The sequence below is a fragment of the Numida meleagris genome, chromosome 3, assembly GCF_002078875.1.
Source record: "Numida meleagris isolate 19003 breed g44 Domestic line chromosome 3, NumMel1.0, whole genome shotgun sequence".
Classification (NCBI taxonomy): domain Eukaryota; kingdom Metazoa; phylum Chordata; class Aves; order Galliformes; family Numididae; genus Numida; species Numida meleagris.
This window is the reverse complement of record NC_034411.1, coordinates 19,496,134-19,510,475: the sequence shown is the minus strand read 5'-3', so window position 1 is coordinate 19,510,475 and position 14,342 is coordinate 19,496,134. Positions and strand designations below refer to the sequence as shown.

Below are 14,342 nucleotides of genomic sequence, written 5' to 3'. Positions count from 1 at the left end.
TCATTAACTTACACAGTGTATTCAATATTCAATGCTTTTATTTAGTATCTAATATATACTGTTAATCTGGGAAGAGTGTCCATCTTGCAGTAGGCATCATGAGAACTGTATATCTTTCCTGATATTGTTTTTGTGTTTATTTTGCATGTTTTATTTGGTTTTAGTTTTTCTATTTCAACTGTCTTTTAAGACTAAATTTTTTTTTGTTATTACATCACTCTTTTCTACTTATGCTAATCTAACTAATGTGGCTTGGTACCCTCTTTATTCTTTCCTATGCATGATACTATGAACATTCATTAAATCTTCACTTAATTCTTCATTGCTCTCATTGAAGAGTGCTTTGCTAAACACGCTGCCACTTTTTGAGTTTTTAGTCAGTATCTAATCCTATAGGTTTACTACGACAAATTGCTTAATAAGTCTGTCAGAATATATATCAGTGAGAGAACATTCATGCATAAGCGCAATGCAACAGACACAGGGAACAATGAAAAACAGTTAAACATTCCATGATTTTATTCTGTATTTGTGTTTTTGGAGGAGCTAATTCTCTAGCATTTTTTTTCTTAAGCAAAATAAATTTACTCATGGTTTCCATGGCTATCTGTTAAGGTGGTGTTCTCCAGTCATCTGATCTGTTGCCGTAAGTAACCTCTAGTTTTACAAATTCAAAGTTACAAACTGGTATACTTACAAGGATTTTTCTTTACCCAGTGAGAAAAGCAGTGATTTTCAAGTTTTTTTTTTTTTTTTTTTTTAACAAAGCTAACCTTTTCCATTTTCAAAATGAGAGTAGATGAAATTTTAATTTTAAAGACATGAATAGTATCACGCATTTAAATAAGTATTTTAGGGCTCTGGAAAACTTCTCATGAGTGCGAATAATGTTAGCTTTGAAATATTCCTGGGCAGTGAGGAAATACATACTGTGTTTTCACATACAGTTAATGAGACAGAGTGTGCAACCACCTTCAGAGATTATTCTTCAGACTAATCTCTTTAATTCCCATTTTCACAGGGTGTTTATAGAAGCAGGCTTATTTCAGAGGTTCCTAGAATTCATGTATGATCCCATACTCACAACAGCTCTTAAAGAGCAAGTGATAACTCTAATGGAATTTCCCATTCCTATTTTTAAAATAAAGTCATTAATCAAGCTAAAACCTATTTTCTGCTTGTTTTGAAATCAGTTAGAAGTCAAATGAGAAGTCAATAAAGGAGCTTTGAATGTTCTGTCACTGTTTTGCATCTTTATCACAAGTATTGTTTCCCATGCCATCACTCACTCATTCAAGTCATTATTCCTGATCTGGTCAAGTCATGAAGATCCTGCACAAGAATGAGATAGGATGGAGCAAGCCTCAGTCAGAGAGTAAAGCAGTGAAAGACAGATAACATTTTTTGATTCCTCAGCATTTGCTAGGCTGCTATGTTTTGGATATCATGCCATATTGATCCATGCATTAAGCTAAGATTTTGTTCCTCTTCTGTCATTTTGCAAAAAAACCCAAGCAGTTGTTAACTGCTTGGAGACCCAAAACATATTCTGATTTCCTGCAGTTGAGCTTAGTGTCTCTGCAGGGTTAGTGCTTGATTTTATTATTTGTGAGCAGTGTACCAGACTTGAATTTTTCCTTGACACCTCTTTGTATAGTCTATAAAATTCCAGCCTAGTTTACTCCTAACCATGCATTTAAAATGTGATTGCATTATTATTTTTACATAATACAAACATTTCACAGATGAAAAGGACTGAACCAAGCTTTAAAATCTGAAGGCAGAATAACAATAATTAATGCTTCTATTATTCTGTTTAAACAGTATTTGTATTGAGCAGAAGACAGGTAATTAATCCCACTTGAAAGAATATATGCTACTCATCACTCATTTATGAATTCTTCTGTCTTTGAATAAAAGTGCTATCTCAAAGTTAAAATACCTTAACTACAGTAACAAGCAAGGTCCTCCAATTCTTTTTAGTAGCAATTCCTAAGAGTATATTTTTATAAAGTTTGCAGGATCAGGCCCAAAGAGTAACATTAGCTCAGTGAGCACTAAACTGTGATTTATAAAATTGGGTGACATTTTTTCTATTGTCAGCCATTGTAAGAAAATTTTATTTTGAATTAGAACAGTGAACCAGACAGTGACATTTTTCGAATATATCAATAAAATCCACACTATATTTATTAATATGAATATTCATATAAAATATATTCATATTAGTTTCAAAGTAACAGATTATTCCTGTTAAGCCACTGTAATGTGTCTTAAATATTTTGAAGTTTCAAATTTGATTTAGTGGACATCATTTCATTGTACTTGTTGCTGGATTGTTATTTATAGAATTTTAATAAATGAATATTTACCCAATAAATGTCACATTAGAGATATCCTTTTATTTTCATAATGCATGGAATATTTTGACAGGCTGTAATAAGCTAGGTATTTAGAAGTTTTAAATTTCTTTTCTTACAGATGTGGCTGCAGCATCATTTAAACAAGGTTTTTTCTTGTGAATCATTAATGTTTGAAGGTATTTCTTTTACCTCCTAGAGAAACTATATCTGGGGATTAACAAGATTGTTCCCTGGAATTCACGTGGAAGCATAACTGCAGTAGCTGAGAAACGATCATGTTTCCTTTTAGTTCTCAGCAAGAGTAATTGAATGTTGAATATCTTACTAAACGCTGGACTGTGACAGTGTGTTAACACTCCGACTATCTCCTAACAGCAGGGCAATTATTTGCTGAGTGGGATTTTTATAAATCCCCTGGCAGTGGTATGTCCTGATAATTATGATGAAGTGCACTGGTCAGTGTTGATTCAGCAATCCCTTCTCTAGCAAATATTTCATTCACTGCTCTCCTTCATGCTTTTACTTTTATGGCTTTTAGAGATCTCTTACCTCTTCTCTCAGCTTGCTTAGTATTTTTTACAAATTACAGTGGAGAAAAAAAGGATTTCCATGTTTAGTCCCTATTTTGCTGAAGTCTTTTCTGTCTCCTTACATGCATTTTTAAGAAGGATTTATTTAACACATTATTAAAAGAGCAGAGTGAGAAAGTAGAGCTTTATTAACGATCTTTTTGTGACAATTTCTTGCAAAGACTACCTGCGTCAAAGGTATCTTTTTCAAAATTAAACGACTGTTAATAGAAGCATTTATATTCATGATACATGTTATTTCAGAATTTCTGAGTTGATATGAAAAAGAAATTAAGACATACCTTTATTATAGTTCATTTGAATTACAGTAAAATGTATTTTAAATATATGGGGATACATTTTCTATTGACTTCATACTTGCAGTTTCTCACCTTCGTTGATTTTTAATTTTGCATGTATGTAATGATTTGCTAAGGAGTTGCTACGCTGTATCTGCTAGGGCATGTTTTGTTTGGAATAGTGGATGTGGATTTAATTACTTTAAGTCAAGAAATAGGATATATTTTAATTCATAAGTAAAATTGCAACATAATTGTTCACATTTTATTATACCACTCATGATCACTGATCTTTTCTGGGAACTATCTAACATAATCAACACCGTCCTGTCTTTTCCTTTCTGCTTGTGCCTTTTCTCTTTCTACTCTTTCCTCCTTGCGCTTTCTGTTTATTTTGCTGCACCTTTCTGAAATAGTTTTGTTTTCAAGGCAAGGTCCTAAATAATTTCTTTGTTATATTCTGGGAGAAAATATCAGTTAAATTTTTCTCTGCTTGTGGAAATGATAAAGAGATAGAGACAAAAAATGGTCATTCTACAGCGTACATTAAGTTTTGGATTAGAGATGGAAGTGATACCGAATATTAAAAAAACATACACATTAAATTATTTTTTCTATTTTTGTTTTTTAGTATGCCACCGTTAATTATAAATGTAACAAAATATTTGGGAGAAACTAAATGATAGAGTGTTAGAAATGCAAAATCATTCAAAATATTAATGTAATGCTAAGGATGACTGGGTAACAAATGGTACATTTGCCAGTATGCTTGACCTGACACAATTAATATTCCAGGTCATGCTTGGGTTTCCATGATGGAAGGTCTGAGGCAGAGAATTCTAGGGGAAAAATATATCTATTGTATAACGCATTTCTCTCCCTCTTTTCTTTTTTTCCTCTGACGAGTAAGAACCATGGTCTTATAAAATAAATAAATAAACAAATCTGTGCTTTCACACCTCATTTGCCATATTCACCACTGGGCCACCATTCAGCAGAAGAGCCTGATGCATGGAGGTCAGTAAGAAGCTATTAGCAGAGTTGCCTCCTGAGATTGCCTTGGTCTTATTGAGTTGGAAGTCAGCATGACAGTACTGCAAATAACTCAGCTGTAGGTTTTTTAACAGTAGCACAGATTTCCCCATAGTGTTTGTCACTTTAGAAAATTGTTCCTGGGAGTGAAGTCCCAGAAATCTGGCTTTGACAGAGGACTTTCTGAGTTGTGAAGAACATGAGTACAGAAAAATATGTCATACTCCCTACAGAAGAGGTACTTTCTGTAACCTATCATAATATTTGGGAGGGTAATATATTCTTGTGGACTAAAGGTGAAGAAAATATTGAAATGAAAGTATGGGGTAGTATCTCAAGATATTTTTCTGCCATTAAAAAAGCAGTACTAACTACCATAGTTTTGTACTTGAGAGGATATTGTATTAAAGCAGGGGAAAGATGAAGCTAAAGCTTTTAACTATATTAATTGTCTCAGGAAGATAGGAAAATCTTTTAAATATCAAGGGCTTTGATCCTTCTGATTCTTAGATTTCTCCATACTGCCATCTCCTTGCAGAGGGTAGAGTGAATAGGGCATTCATCAGTACACAGCACGTACGCAAGAAATTGCAAAAATGACTCTGATTTGCAGAGATATTTTAAAATGAATGGAAGCAATTTTACCAGAGACTGGTCTGAACCAGAAAGTAAAATCCAACTCATCCCCTACCGAACTTTTCTAATTTTAAATCTAGGCTTAAAACCGAGCCACAAACCTTGGGGACTTTAGAGTAAATTAGTATTAATTTTATCTATCTAGATACGAACTCTACTGATTGCTCTGCTATCTGTCTGTTTGAATACTTGAACACATATAATTAAAATGTAAAGTAATTAACAGGATTGCTTGAAAAATCATTAGTTAAAATGCATTTCATAATTAATTTTGACCCAGATTTTACGTAGAGTTTCAACTGAAGAAGGCACAACATCTTGTAAAGCTTCCAGCTGGCCTCACAAATGTGCCTCACTACAAATGCAAATCTGTTTTCATACTTGTTATACTATTTGTAAATGTTTAACCTGATAATATGTGAAGACAGACCAATGAAATATGGCTTTTATATAAGGCACCTTTTTAGCAATAATAATCCAAATGACACTGAATCAGTGGGTTCCCAAACCTATTATGGCTAATTTAGGTGTCATTAAAAGTGCTAAAAGCCAATCCTATTTGTGCACCTTGAGACAGCTGCATTTCAGTGTTTGAACACTGTACGAAATACACATTACTGCCAAACGTTTGAACATAGAAACATCAAGAACATGCTAGTATCACAATGTAGATTACAAAATGGAGTTTCAAAAAGCCATTATACTCATATGGCTATTAATACTTCTCTAAATATGAACAACAGAAGCAATGCCATTTCTTATAGCCCAGAATAATACATGGTCTTCTATTTTGCAGTCACTCCATTGATCCTACTTGCCAGGTGTTTGAAGCATGGATCTCTGTAATTTAGCTTGGTATCCTGATGAGCTGAAGGAACAACCAGTAGTTGTTTGGCATGAATATGTTTCTACCACTTTCTCTATTCATGTTCTTTTTCCCATCACACAGTTACACTGATAATATAGTGGGACAGTTTACACAAGTAAGAGAATGTGTAACACGGGACCAAAATATATTGTCAGGGCCAGATCACTTGCAGAATTTGAGGATATAGCCCTTAAAATTTACTAAAAAAAATTTGAATAAGCTACCATCTTTGATTATTTTTGTCCATTAAGTAAGGTTGAAATGGGCCTTATTTATCTATTTTGAGACAAGAAATTGTGATTTCCCAGTAGGATATGCTAGTGAAAAATGCAGTAGAGATAACTGGGGATTGTTCAGTCCTTTCAGCTCTGAGAGGTTTATACTTTAGGAGGAGGCTGGAGAAAAACAAGGTTACTTTTCTACTTACCTTCCCCTGCATCTCTGAAGTGATTTTTTTTGTATTCTATGTTTATTCAATACCTCCTTGCAAATAAATATGATAAAGGAAAAACACAATATAACTGAGCTTTAAAACTACTTTAAAAGTATTAAGAACATTGCAAGTATTCTATTGTGCACAAGGTTTTACATTAACTTTTGAATTAAACTTTAAAAATTTCAAATCAAGTATAATACATTGTCTTTATAACTAGTTGCAAGTTTGTACATCTTAAATTATTTTTTAAGGAAAACCTGGTATGTTTCTTTAACTTCTACTGTAGAAGATGAAAGATTGCATGTGACTGAAAGAAAAGATCAATTTCAAGTTCATGAAGATCACCTGTGTATACCTTGCTTGCGTAAAATGAAAGTTACATGCATTCAAAGGGCTGAAACACGGATTATACATTACGTTATCCTATTTAAACACTTTTGTAATGAGATCTGTAAGTTAGTTGAAGTCAAAAGTAACCTCATCTTCTATTCAGATTGCAGGCATATACAATTCGCCATTCAGAAAATCCCCAGATCCAATGGAACTGCTGCTCCGGCAGTCAAAGCCATTGAGCCACAGGCGGCAACAAGTCAGGAGTCCCTTCACATATGAGCTGTATGACTGGCCAACTTGTAAAAGACCTCCAGCTTTTGCCACAGGACAGCCCTTGCCACCTATTGGCAAACAGAAACCTCAGGTGACATTTTTCAGTATCTCTTTGGCTGCTTTTGTTTAAATATTTTATGGATTTTTTTATTTATAAAACTCATGCTTGCATTCAGGATATAAGTTTTTGAAACATATTTGTCTTAAAGAAAAGTATATGGTATGTAAAAACAAGGAAATGTGATTCTCTAGTCTTTCCTTTAGGGAAAAAAAATGTCATCTCTGAGATTCAAGGAGATCTGATACAACTGAGTATCATCTTGATTCATCAGATGTAAAATTTTTAGGTTCCAATTTTAAATAAATGAAAAATAGGGAAAATTAAAGGTAATTGGACAAATTAGCCAGATGAAATAATTACTTACTTTTTTTGACATTGTTTTCCATGTGGAGACTAAAAGATATCCTCTCACTATGGAGTAGTTCCTCCTCTTTTGTGTCCACTAGCTGTACGTCACCTTTAATTATGAAAGTTTCTACATATTCTGCATGAATCATCAGGTTGCTCAGCTCCCTTCCTTAACTGTCATGGTCTCAATTTTATTTTCTGTTAATGTCAACATGTGTTGCTGATTGCTTTTTTTTTTCCTCTCCTATAAAGTAATGGAGATCTCCAAGATAGTGCATCAGAGTAATTGTACCACAGAACTGCAAAACAGCTTTTCCCGCCTTCTCTAAACCCACTGGAAATATGTCCAATATACACAGCAGATAGACCTTTGAGACCTTTATGTTCTTCACTTGATGACAAGTGTATATTTATTCTGACATGTAGCTTTTGCCAATACTTGGCTGTTACAGTTACTTTTGAGATAGATGGATTCTATCTTCCATCCTGAAGAATTTTTCAGTTTGCCCAGTCAACTAACTTTCTGTTTTATGTACCTCACACATAAACTTTATTGCCAACTTGACTTTGAGGGACTGTAATATCTTCAGAACTTCTTGTACAAATTTTGGATCATAGAATCCAAGTTGGAACAGTCTCAAAAGGATCATCGAGTCCAACTTGTGGCTCCACACAGCACCACCCGAAATCCAAACCCTATGTCTGTGAGTGATGTCCACACGCTCCTTGAACTCCAGAACTGGGGCTGTGCCCACTGCCTTGGGAAGCCTATTCTGTGCACACCGCCCTCTGGTGCAGACCCTGTCCCTAACCCCTGGCTGCCCCTCCCCTGACACAGCTCCATGCCGTTCCCTCAGGCCCTGTTGCTGTCCCCAGAGAGCAGAGCTCAGCGCTGCCCCTCTGCTCCCTGTGAGGAGCTGTAGCTGCCATGAGGCCTCCCCTCAGCCTCCTCTGCTCCGGGATGAACAAGCCAAGGGACCTCACATGTCTTGCCCTCTAGATCCTTCACCATCTTCATAGCCCTCCTTTGGATGCTCTCTAATGGTTTTATGTCTTTCTTATATTGTGGCACTCAGACCTGCACCCAGTGATGTTGGTGAGGCTGCACAGTGCAGAGCAGATTGGGACACTCCCTCCCTTTGCCTGACAGAAGTGCTGGATCTGGTGCACCCCAGGGCACAGCTGGCCCTTTGGACTGCCAGGGCTCACTGCTGGTTCAAGTTCAACTGGCTGTAAACCAGAATCCCCGGCTATCTTTCTGTGGAACTGCTCTCCAGCCTATTATCCCCCAGTCTCAGCATATATGTAGATCTGCCCCATCCCAAGTGCAGAATCTGGCACTTGCTTCATTCTGTTGGTGGCTGCCCAGCTCTCCAATTTGTCAAGATCTCTCTGCACAACCTCTCTACCCTCAAGGAAATCAACAGCTCCTCTCAATTTAGTTTCATCCACAAACTCAGTATGCATTTGATTTCTGCATCTACACAATTGATAAAAACATTAAAAAGAACTGGCCCTAGAATTGAGCCCTTTAGAACCCCAGGTTTTTCTTAGAAAGACAGTGTTTCTAAATAAGACCTTATCAGTAACTTTCACTGAAGCTACCATATAACTGAAGAAACTAAGTAACAGTAATGAACAACTAACAATATATAATAAACCTTTATTGGTGTTTAACTCCTCCAAATTGATATGGCTATTTCCAAACACAGTCTTAAGTATGAGCTACTGCTAGGTTCAAACTATGTTTAGCCATGCCATCTGCCACAATTTACATGTGGTATATTGGTTGAATCCGCCATGGTCTCACAGGCTAACACATACTCAAGAGGCTTTTCTCACCTTTGTATCACATCTTACTTGTCCATAGGAGGATAAGTTAGTATCTGTGATGGAATGTGAAAGCAGAGGTAATTGGGTAAGAGCACAAGGAGCAGGTGCAGATCTGCCAGAAATAGGGGTGAATCCCACAAAGGTCCACGCTGCTTGTAATAATAAGGATCAACTTCAAAGAAATTCTCCACATTTGTCCTTCCCTCCCTTCGTCCCCACACTTTAGCTGTTTAAGCTTCTTCATATAATGAGCCCATTGACTCATGTTAGACCCAAGTCGAAGCGTGACCCAGCAGTTTAGTGATCAGGGAGTTTGAAATTGAATGTGTGTTCAAAACCAGATATATATGACATTATAGCCTTATCTTCTAGGACCAGAGGGGCTATGACAGTCCTTCAGTGGGATGTGACTAAATGTATTGTCTCTCAGGACAGAGAGGAAGATTTTGTGTAGTGGTCATGTTACAGGAGTTATACTTTTTAAATAAAGACAGAAATCATAGTTTGTACATTGCTAAGTTGCTCTTGCAAAACCTCTTTACTGTATATAAAGTATCTTACAAGCTTCAGTTTGGATGTGGAATATTTTGTAGATGTTTCTAAGTTCAGATGTACACACAGCAGTAGTGCACAGACAGCCTTCCAGAACAAACCAGAAGAGTCCTGTTTATTTTCTGCACCTCAAAGAGGGAATTTACTATATAATACTTTAATCCTTTCAGCACCCTGGGATGTACACTGTGGGGCAAATTTTCAAAGCACAGCGCGTGGATTTAGCTGTGCGACTCTTATTGATGTTAATGGGAGTCACACGGCTAAATCCCTGCACAACACTTTGACAATTTAGGGTTGTATTGTCTAAGGAAAGGACACTGGTTTGAGCTGATGAAACAGCTGGAAATGAAAACCCATCAGAATGCATCATCCTGAAAGTTGTCCACTGTGACAGTAAGGAATTTAATTACTAGCTATACTTGTGTCCTAGTTCTCTGTGATAACACCTTCTGGCATCATGCTTCTTTTTCCTGTATATATATATCACATCCAGGGTGAGCCACTTGTTACTCCACTGTTCATTCAGATATCTAGAAACTGTGTTGCCAATAGGGTTGGATATTTTATATAAGAATGTAAATTATATATACTTAAGAGAACAAAAATTAGCTATCTACTAGCTTTCTCTTGGGGTAATTGGTATTTAGCATTTTATATGTAAGCTCTGTGTACATGAGATAGTGTATTTAAGTTTTAATGATGCTTGTACATTAGTTATAACAGACCTAACATTTTTATTACTGAGTTAACTAGAATTACGGCTTGATGGAAGCTCAGATAATTCTAAAATTAGTCCAGTGTCCATTCAAAGGCTCATTCAAAGTGTTCATTCAAATTTATAACAGAAAGCACATTTCCATTTTTAGGGGACTTTTTTCCATGCTGGTGATTGTCCTGGCATGGAAACAGTGAAAAACATAAGAGTTCGTGTAGATTTTATCACGAGTTTCTCATTTTATGATAAAGTAGTAAGAATGCCTACCTGCTAACCCTTTTATCTGATAGAAAAATCTGTAGCAATAATAGTTATGCTATTCAGTACAAATTCAAAAACATAACATAGGGTGTGAGTGTCTTTTAGGGTGAAAACTGCTGGTTCCCTTTTGAAGCAGAATGGCTGAAATGCTTGCAGGCATTGCAGATGTGAAAATATTTTTAAGGACCATTTTTTCCACAGATAACACAAATCTTGAAGTTCATCTTGTAAAATGGAAAAGGCAAATGGATCTTTTAGAGGTCTTGTCATCTTAAATATATTCATTAGGTGCTTATTGCTAGATAAGTTTCTTCAAATACATGATTCAGAGAAATGGAAAAATCTACAGGGAAAGTTTAGAGTTAACTTAATATTCTGCAATATGCCTTGCTTTCATTAGTGATGACACAGCCTTTTGCATAGTTAAACTCTTTTTTTCTCCCTTTGATTAGCGTTTGCTGTACTCTATTTATTTCATTTGAACTATGAATTGAGAAAGAGTTAAAAGTTCTTAGAAACTAAATAAAGGAAAAAAAAAAGCTTGCCTGGACATCTGAATTGGCTCTTACATTTGTGAAATATGAGTACATATTTTACGATGAAGAAGAAATAGAATACTCTGAAAGAATATTTTCCAAAAGTGAACGCATCTGTTCCTATATTAGTTGACAAAAGTTTATTCCTTCTTTTCTCTGTATTCTCAGCTCTGCAAACATCTTACTGTTCATCATTTTATTAACAATTTAAAACTTATTTTATATCTCGATTGCTAGTTTATGCATTACTAGAATATTGTTTACCAGTTTTAATGACCTTTTTTAGTATTGGTTATTCTCTTACAGGCAATAGCAACTTTCACTCTGTTTCAAAAGACTCACTGTAGTCATGCTAAATGAACTTGTTTTTCTTTTTTTTTTTTTTGTTGAGACTTTTAGAAAGTAAAATCAAGAGAATGTCTGCAATAAGTTTAAGTACTATGCTCGCTTGCTTACTAGGATCTTTAAAAAGATCTCCAAATCATGATGCTGTGTCTTTAAAAAGTAAAGTTCCAGTAAAAATCCATTAAGTACTTTCAAATATAGCAATCCTCCTGTCCAGCTGTGAAAAGTACTAGATGATACTTATTTGCCATTTGTGTTATTTACGGTCCATGACTTTTATGGTAACTGGTTCCTATTATTGGTTTCTATTAATGTAAAACATAAGTGAACATAAATGAGGCGTGAATCATTTCTTTTTATTAGCCCCACAGTCTTCACTCAGCGCTTGCAGTAACTCCAGCTGTGACTTGTTAGCGATAACCTATTTAAAGAAGAATATCTTTAAGAATAAAGACTGTGATTAGGATTCTTTGTCTGCTCATAGTTTCCAAAGGTTTCGCTATCTCATTGCAGGATCAGCAATGGTGAAAATAAAATAAAAATTAATTAGTAACACTTCTAAATCCAGAGTTGCCACTAAATTGTCCTGAGCATAATATGGCACTAATTGTACTCTAGGTGAGTTCACAATCGTTAGTACTAAAAGGAAGACATGATGTACATCACTTTGACAGTGCAGGAAAGGACTTTCTCCTGCTGTTTATCTGTGCTGTTAAATGGTAGATGCTGGTATGATCACTTATTAAGCAATTTAACCTGGGGAAAAAAGAAACCTCTCCCTCTATATATACAGACTTTTTGTGTATGTGTATATATATGTGCATATATTATTGATGTATACACACACATTTGTGAAATAAGTAGGAGCTTTTAGGATTTTTTTTTTAAGACTAATGAGATTAACATGGAATTAGACTTTTCAAAAATTAACTATACAGTTACATTATGGTGGTCATTAGTTTGAATTGTATTAGAAGAATTATGTTTTAAGTCACGTATTAAGTTCCCTTCCGCATGGCTTTATAGTTTAATTGAAAAGAGCATGTTCTTTAAGGTGAAATGTGATTTATCCTATGAAAAGGAAAAGACTTTCTGCTTAAGCAGAATCTAGATGAAGCTAGTACTTGTATATCAGATTTTATTTCACCAGTGTTTTTTCCAAGAAAAAAAAATAAGGTCTCCTAATCAGTTCTAACAATGTATTGTTTTAAAATAATAAATATTTATTAGAAGCTAAATAAATCTAGACTGCACATTTCTCATTCTCTCTGCGGGGCTTTAAAGCATGTTATCAACCTTTGTGTTATCTGTAACTCTCCATCAAAATGAACTGCTTTAATTATTTTGGAAGAAAAGTCTTGCTACACTTCCCAGGCACTCTATGCCCTCTTTCATCGGTGATGTGTCATGAATAAAAGAAAGAACTAAAAGAACTATAGCTCCACAATAAAACACTTACATTATCCTATACCTTTCAGGGGCCTTTCCGTGATACCGCTGAAGTATTGTGGCAACGCTACAAGCCTTTGGAACCAACCTTGCGAGTGGCAGCATCAATCAATTCACCACTAGAGAAGGCCAGAGAGGAAATGAAAAGAGAGGAATGGAGAAACTGTATACATGACAATGAGTAAGTTCTTTGGTTTTTTTCTTATATTGTTATGAGAATGTTTTCTTTATTCTGTTGCTTTCAGAAACCTTTCATGCCTGACAAAATGAAATGTCAAACCTGACAGCTTACTAGCAAATATTCTCTGTACATACTGCGAAATTCTTTGTTCTTAGATTATAAAATCTTCAGGGCAGAGACCTTATCTTGTAATTGTGTGACATGTGCCTTCCATCTCTATGAATCAAGAGAAGATCTTGCCATAATAGTAGTACATGATGCAACAGCTGGACTTAATGGGAAGTAAGCAAACGAATGCAAATTCCTTCTTGCCCTACATACCTTGCCAAGGAACATATACTGTTTCAGTCCTCATATTCAGGAATTTTACAGACTATGGGAAGAAAAATGTTGTTGCATGCCAACGAGACTTGCTTTCTCTTCAAGTAGACTACTAAAACTCACTTGGAATGGAAGGGATCATATGTTGCACATGTTAGGACATGATATTTAAATATCGTATAACTTTTGAATCAGTTTGGCTTTCTGAGCCATCTGTAATAGGATCAGAGAAACCAGCTTGTTTTCCATACAATCCCAATTACAGGTGTAATCTATCACAAAAGATTTAAGGTTATTGCTAAAATACTTCCAGTTCCTGTCTTATTCTGATGAAACACTTTTGTCCAGTCATAATGAAGCCTATTAGCTCAACTGCTCTAACTTCGTAGTTAACTAGAAACAAATGATGTTTTGTCAGCTTTTCCCTTGAATTCCCTGCTCTTGGCAATCCTTTGACACTATCTCAGTGAAATCTAGAAAACACTGAATAATAATTAAGCTTCTCTCTCTCAATTAAGATGTTCTGTTCCCTGAAAAGATTTTGATTATACATTCCCAATGAGGATGAATTAAGTCCTTCACTTATGGGAATGAATATTTGGTCCAGTCTTTATTTGGTAAAATTTACCTCAGAGGTCACTATGTGACCAGTTTCAAGTCTTATCTCAAAATATTTATTTCTCTCTTTCTTTTTGCTAAGTGAATCATTAAGGTTTTAGACTTGTACAGTTCAAATCTGGACATGCCAACTTTGACAGATATTAATTGATCAGGGGTCTTTATTTACCTTATGGGTAAAGAAGCATTTAGTGCCGTCCTTAATGCACAGAAGCAGTAATTCTCAGCTTCATGCACACTAAGTGTATAGTGGATTATACATTTTCAGGCTGTGATCGTTCCGTTTGTGCTTTGGATTCAACCAACCATG

The 14,342-nt window shown here is 35.3% G+C and overlaps 1 protein-coding gene across 6 annotated transcripts in view; it reads left to right on the top strand.

Moving 5' to 3' along the window:
• SPATA17 (spermatogenesis associated 17) overlaps positions 1-14,342 on the top strand; it is an 86,285-nt gene that overhangs the window by 45,403 nt on the left and 26,540 nt on the right. For all 6 annotated transcript variants that reach the window (XM_021390234.1, XM_021390239.1, XM_021390235.1 and 3 more), the window contains 2 exons: positions 6,697-6,900; positions 12,942-13,093. In XM_021390234.1, coding sequence (XP_021245909.1) covers positions 6,697-6,900; positions 12,942-13,093 — 356 coding nt within the window. The remainder of the gene's footprint in view (positions 1-6,696; positions 6,901-12,941; positions 13,094-14,342) is intronic.